Source organism: Penicilliopsis zonata (genome assembly GCF_001890105.1).
Source record: "Penicilliopsis zonata CBS 506.65 unplaced genomic scaffold ASPZOscaffold_21, whole genome shotgun sequence".
NCBI lineage: Eukaryota > Fungi > Ascomycota > Eurotiomycetes > Eurotiales > Aspergillaceae > Penicilliopsis > Penicilliopsis zonata.
Genome location: NW_019208929.1, coordinates 32,894 through 39,416, shown reverse-complemented (window position 1 = coordinate 39,416; position 6,523 = coordinate 32,894). Strand labels below are relative to the sequence as shown.

The window sequence follows — 6,523 nt, the reverse complement described above, 5'->3', positions numbered from 1 at the left end:
CCCCCCATCTTCAATTCGTCTTTCAAGGGTAATATATTTCACCGTTATCCTCCCTCCCCATTCGGTGCCGTTCGAACTAAGATTGCGCAAGGTAAGCGTTGGCAGGCAGCCCGCTTGGGGGCGAAAGACTTTGTTCTGGCTCCGACAGGGCCCGGCCGGGTATCGAGAGAATTAATCCCTCGCCCCATGCTCGTTTTTAAATCGCTCGGCCATTGAATCGACCTCTTACCATTGACATATTATTTATTGCTCGATTTGCTCTTTTTTTTTGTTAATATCTAATTTTTTTCTTCCATAGGAGGCTGCCGCATGCTGGTTGTCAGAATGATGTCCCTTCGCACCGCCGTGCGGAGAGCTTCCTCCAGCAAACCTCTCCGTTCGCTCTCCTCAACACACATCGTCGCTGCCGGCGCTGCTCGTCGGGTGCCCGGTCTTCAGCAGCGTCGGCTGTATTCGCGATCTGCCGACTCTCAGCTCACGGCGACCCGGTCGACCGTCGTTCAGCTGCTGAGCAACATCGGCTCCAAGCGTGAGGTCCAGCAGTACCTCTCCCACTTCACCTCCGTCTCCTCCCAGCAGTTCGCCGTGATCAAGGTTGGCGGCGCGATTATTACAGAACACCTGCAGACGCTGTCGTCGGCACTCGCCTTCCTGAACCATGTTGGCTTGTATCCGATCGTCGTGCACGGCGCGGGCCCCCAGCTGAACCGCATGCTGGAGGCGGCCGGGGTTGAGCCGCAGTTCGAGGACGGCATCCGCGTGACGGACGGCAAGACGCTGTCGCTGGCTCGCAAGCTGTTCCTCGAGGAGAACCTGAAGCTGGTGGAGGAGCTGGAGCGCATGGGCGTGCGCGCCCGCCCGCTCACCTCGGGCGTCTTCACCGCCGACTACCTCGACAAGGACAAGTACAACCTGGTGGGCAAGATCAACGGTGTCGACAAGACCCCGATCGAGTCCGCCATCCAGGCCGGCTGCCTGCCCATCCTCACCTCCATGGCCGAGACCACCGACGGCCAGGTGCTCAACGTCAACGCCGACGTCGCTGCGGGTGAGCTCGCGCGCGCCCTGCAGCCCCTCAAGATCGTCTACCTGGCCGAGAAGGGCGGTCTGTTCAACGGCGACACGGGAGAGAAGATCTCGGTCATCAACCTCGACGAGGAGTACGACCACTTGATGACCCAGTGGTGGGTCCGCCATGGCACCCGCCTCAAGATCAAGGAGATGAAGGAGCTGCTCAGCGACCTGCCCCGTACGTCGAGCGTCGCCATCATCCACCCGGCCGACCTGCAGAAGGAACTCTTCACCGACTCCGGCGCCGGGACCCTGATCCGCCGCGGCAACAAGGTCCACACCAGCACCTCGCTCGACGACTTTGCCAGCATCGACCAGCTGAAGGAGGTCCTGATCCGCGACCGCGAGGGTCTCGACGCCCGCGCCACCGTCGACCGCTACGTGGAGGGCCTCAGGGAGCGGGACTTCAAGGTCTACTACGACGAACCCATGGAGGCCCTGGCGGTCGTCCTGCCCCCGTCCCAAGACTCCGCCTTCGCCCACCTCGCCACCTTCACCATCACCAAGGCCGGTTGGCTGACCAACGTCGCCGACAACGTCTTCGCTAGCATCAAGAAGGACTTCCCCAAGCTCGTCTGGACCGTCAAGGAGGACGACGAGAACCTCACCTGGTTCTTCGACAAGGCCGACGGCAGCCTTAGCCGTGAGGGCGAGGTCCTCTTCTGGTATGGCGTCGAGAGCGGTGAGGAGGTCAAGGAGCTCATCAACGAGTTCAACCAGCACGGTCGCCAAATGTTCGGCGACATCAACCTGGAGTCCCGTCTCGCCCGCGCCGCCCAGGCCGCCCTCAACATCGGCAAGGGCACCGGTGCCAGTGCTGCTTCGCTCGAACAGAGACGGGCCTTTTCCACCACCACCACCACCACCACCACCACCAACGCCCTCCGCTCCGCTCGCTCGGTCCGTCCCTCGATCCCTGCGGCCGCCGCCCGTCGCGCGTACTCGACCAACCCCAACCCCCCGCTCGGAGACAAGAACATTTCCAACAGCCAACCCTCCAAGGTGGCTCTCATTGGTGCCCGCGGCTATACGGGCCAGGCGCTGATTAACCTGCTCAACGCCCACCCGAATATGGACCTGCGGCACGTGTCGTCGCGCGAGCTGGCGGGCAAACAGCTGCAAGGATACGACAAGCGCGAGATCATCTACGAGAACCTGAGCCCCGATGACGTGCGCAAGATGTCGGCCAACGGTGACGTCGACTGCTGGGTCATGGCGCTGCCCAATGGGGTCTGCAAACCCTTTGTCGATGCCGTCGACCAGGGCGCCGCCACGGGCAACGTTATCGTGGACCTGAGCGCCGACTACCGCTTCAACGACCAGTGGACCTACGGTCTGCCGGAGCTGGTCAACCGCTCCACCATCGCCAAAGCGTCGCGCATCGCCAACCCGGGCTGCTACGCCACCGCCGCCCAGCTGGGTATCTCCCCGCTGGTTCCCTTCCTTGGCGGCCAGCCCACCGTCTTCGGTGTCTCGGGCTACTCGGGTGCCGGCACCAAGCCCAGCCCCAAGAATGATGTCCAGAACCTGACCAACAACCTCATCGCTTACAGCCTGACGGATCACATCCACGAGCGTGAAATCAGCTCGCAGCTTGGTGCTGAAATCGCTTTCATTCCCCATGTAGCTGTTTGGTTCCAGGGCATTCATGTAAGCTTTCTCTCTCTCTCTCTCTCTCTCTCTCTCTCTCTCTATTGAATATTCTAACAAAAACAGCATACGATTAGCATTCCCCTGAACAAGGAGATGAGCTCGCGCGACATCCGAAACCTCTTCCAAGAGCGGTATGCGGGCGAGAAGCTGGTCAAGATCGTCGGGGAGCCGCCGATGGTCAAGAACATCGCCGGCCGCCATGGAGTCGAAATTGGTGGCTTCGCCGTCCACTCGAGCGGCAAGCGCGTCGTCATTTGCGTCACTATCGACAACCTCCTCAAGGGGGCGGCCACGCAATGTCTCCGTAAGTCTTTTCTCTCTCTCTCTCTCTCTCTCTCTCTCTCTCTTCATTGCTAATACTCTCACAGAGAACATGAACCTTGCTCTCGGATACGGCGAGTACGAGGGCATTCCGTTGGAGTAAATCTAGACAGAAAGAAGACGCAAAAAAAAAAAAAGCCCAGACTCCTCGGAGTCCCCCACCGATACCGACATGTAGCTTTTTGATCTTTGAATTTTTTTTTTCTTCTCCCCTGGTCGTGTCATGTATGTCTCATACCCCACGTGCATCTCGGCTGCTATGGGTCTGGAGATGCTGTGGCTGTCAACTATCTACCTTACATAGGAATCTTTTCTATCTCTCTCTATCCTCTTATCTCTTTTTCTTTTCCTTCCATCTGATTTAGGTTGGGTATTTCGTGGTCATTTGCCATAGATTCCATTCTGGTGGTCAGCTTATAAAAGCAGATAGCATCTAGTTTGATTTTGTTCATTCAGAGCTCTTGTATAGCATCACTTATTTTAATATACCATATCACCTCTTTTAATATACGATTCTTCTACTAGAGATATACTTATGGATAGGGAGGATATGATGTGCATCCTGTCTAGAAGTACCTAGGCATTAGTGTTGTGATATCCACTACCTGTATAAGCTGTGTCAACTATCAAGTAGTTCAAGTAGTTCAAAAGTATCAGGTAGTATATCAGGTTCAAATTCATATAAAGCCAGAACCAAATACTATTGAATAGAAAGAAGCTGGTAAATGCCACACCATCCAAAGTCGACAGGGCCTCCTGCCTAAAACGGTCGCTCTGCACGCGCCCCGCGACGTGACCGCGTCTTTCCTCGTCCGGGTCTGAATCTCTTCCACCCCGTCTCATCTTCTTTGTCTTTCCGGTGTCTCCTTTCTCATCGAACTTGTCTGTCATCTATGACAGGTTCTAGATCCCATCGAATGGTTGGGTTCTTCACCGGTAGGTTCATTTGAGTATGTCTGTATGCCTTGAGTTGGTATTTCTTGGTATGGATAGGGGGCCAACTGACCTTTTTTAACAGCGTGAGAAAATACCATGTTCTACAGCCACGAAAGTGAGTATAGAATGTCTTGCATAGAGGGGGATGATAGTACATGCTGATATCATAGTCCTCACCTCTCCCGAGCATGGGGTGGCAACTGTCTGGTACGTAATTCATTAGGCCCGCTATCTCATCTACATGAAGTTGACTGTGCATAGGCTCGTCGCCACCTTGGGCTCCAAGTCCATTGCGAGAAGGCTGAACCGGAAGAAGATCTTGGACGTCAATGTCCCAAAGGCATGCAATGTCATTATGGACCCTGCGGCACCCATGGCGCTGAGATTGCAAGGGAATCTCCTGTAGGAAAATTTGCACTCCTCGCGTACCAGTGGTGATTCATTACTAGTGATCACTGACCGTTGTAAGATACGGCGTCTCCAGAGTATATAACCAGCAATGTGGATATACCCTGACCGACGCCCAGGCCATCCATGAAAAGATGAAGACCCTCTTCAAGACCCTGCCGAATGGGGGGCTGGATCTAACAGCCGGCAAGCCTAGGTGAGGATTCCTGAAGAAGAAGAAGAAGAAGAAGAAGAAGAAGAAGAAGAAGAAGAAGAAGAAGAAGAAAAAATCAAAACGATTAACTCATTATACAGACCTGAGCAGCTCATCCTCCCTTACGACCCGTCGTTCTTGCCAGACGTCAGCCTTCCCGGCCTGAACCTCGATTTCTCCAGTGCCTGCAAGATCACATCTGAGAGCCAGCAGTCGAGTGTTTTATACACAAACTCCTCCCTTGCAAGTCAGGAAACACCTACAAGGGAAATGCAGCTGCAGCTAGAGATCACTTCGGATGATCTCCTTGGGAACGTAGCTGGTCTGGCACCTGGAAGTGAGATCAGTCACTCTGCTCACAGGCTGGGTTCCCGTGGCCAAGAGCTCACACTGCCGTTTGGCATGGAAGAGGGTGTGCTTTTTCACCCTGACTTCGAGTTTGATGAAAATGGTGACATTGTTGAATTGGGCTCTAAGAATCATATTGACGCTGCCGACGAAGACCCAAGTGAAGTCAAAGTGAGACAAATGCAAGAGGGACGGCCCACCCCATTTGAACCAGAGGTACGTATCTACACTCTTAGTTATAAAATCCATTCAGCTTCTAGTACTGGTAGTAGCTGACGGATACTAAATAGCCAATGATGATTGACGATCTGGATCATCCACAGCCTGCCAGCCCCCTCCAAGCAGGAGACGCAGATTCTATGGAGATCGTGCAAGATCCCATTGAACGTCAAGCCAATATGCCTCGGAATAAACGGGCAATCAAAGCGCTGGAACCGGACGAGCAGATTGCACTCCGTAATACGGATCTGGCGCGGTGGAACAACGAGTATATCAACAACATGGCTACGGCCTGCAAACAGAAGCAGCAGAACAAACTTCCCACTCAGGCCAAAAGAAATGCCGAGTTTTGGGTGTTCGGTCAGGGAATAGGCTCAGTGGGAGCGGCACTGGGATCATCCAACGTGACTCATCCTTTGAAGCCTTACTACTCTGGAGAAGAATTGATCAGGGCTCTCCAGCCTAACCGGGTCGATCGAAAACGTGGCCACGCGTCGACGGAAGACAGTGACTCTGGCTCGACAAGCCGTCGTGTTCGTGCCAGGGGTGAACATCAACAGATGAGCGGTAACGGAAGTGCCATCCAGGACGATGCAATGAATCTCCTCCCCGATGTCGAACTTGGCCGCCATGCTCCTCCCGCCCTCCACGATGATTCTTCCATGATGCCGTGGAACGTCACAGGTTCTGTGAACAGTTCTCGATTTGGATCAGCCCATATCTTGCATGGACTGACTAGTGTTGGTGCCTGCGAATCCGCCGCTGGTCCCAGTGGTGGGTGGTTATCAGGTAGTCGGCTCACGAGTGCTAGTCCCCTTGCCGGACGAGGGTATGGATTGGACAGTCGGGACCGACTAAGCAGCCTTGATATCCCCGGCCACGAACTAGATGATCTGCAGGGACTGGGTGAATTTGATCTGACTGAATATCTGCAGAATGAGCTGGAATCCAATTTCACAGCTGCTACTAACGGATCACCACGATCACCGGGCCAACAACGGGAGCCCCTTCCCTCAGTGTTGGATCAGGAGAGCCAGAACTTCCTCGACTATGTGACTATGCAGATGGCTGTCCTCGCCGAGCTGGAGGAGGAGGAGGAGGAGGAGAAGGGGGATACGAGCGACAAGGGCAAGGCGCCAGCCAAGGATCTTCGCACGGTCGGCAGCAAGCAGTCGGTTTCCTTCACGGCCGTGCTGCCCCCAGGGGAGACGACGCGCGCAGTGGCCACCCACGCACTGATGCATGTTCTCGCTCTGGCTACCAAGGGCGTTCTCGTGGTGCAGCAGGAGAGCACTCGCATTGAGGCGCACGGCGATGCCACGCGATACGTACATGGTGATATTCTGATGCGTCTTGTTTAGATGGAGCTCTTCA

At 55.0% G+C, this 6,523-nt stretch overlaps 2 protein-coding genes across 2 annotated transcripts; both read left to right on the top strand.

Moving 5' to 3' along the window:
- Window positions 1-296: 296 nt before the first annotated feature.
- ASPZODRAFT_169624 (hypothetical protein) lies at window positions 297-3,549 on the top strand. Its single transcript, XM_022726898.1, has 3 exons — window positions 297-2,721; window positions 2,788-3,028; window positions 3,093-3,549. The coding sequence occupies exons 1-3, from the start codon at window positions 310-312 to the stop codon at window positions 3,146-3,148; spliced, it is 2,709 nt and encodes a 902-aa protein (XP_022577541.1). The 5' UTR covers window positions 297-309; the 3' UTR covers window positions 3,149-3,549.
- A 528-nt stretch (window positions 3,550-4,077) lies between these two features.
- Window positions 4,078-6,510, top strand: ASPZODRAFT_75006 (hypothetical protein; the record flags this gene model as incomplete). The annotated part of the gene is made up of 6 exons (XM_022730012.1): window positions 4,078-4,096; window positions 4,152-4,188; window positions 4,243-4,383; window positions 4,451-4,585; window positions 4,684-5,146; window positions 5,221-6,510. The coding sequence occupies 6 exons, from the start codon at window positions 4,078-4,080 to the stop codon at window positions 6,508-6,510; spliced, it is 2,085 nt and encodes a 694-aa protein (XP_022577540.1).
- Between the last annotated feature and the right edge of the window lie 13 nt (window positions 6,511-6,523).

Coding starts and splice junctions, on each gene's coding strand:
- ASPZODRAFT_169624 (XM_022726898.1), top strand. CDS start 310: ATGCTGGTTGTCAGAATGATGTCCCTTCGCACCGCCGTGCGGAGAGCT. Junction 2,722..2,787: donor TTTGGTTCCAGGGCATTCAT/GTAAGCTTTCTC, acceptor TAACAAAAACAG/CATACGATTAGCATTCCCCT. Junction 3,029..3,092: donor GGCGGCCACGCAATGTCTCC/GTAAGTCTTTTC, acceptor ATACTCTCACAG/AGAACATGAACCTTGCTCTC.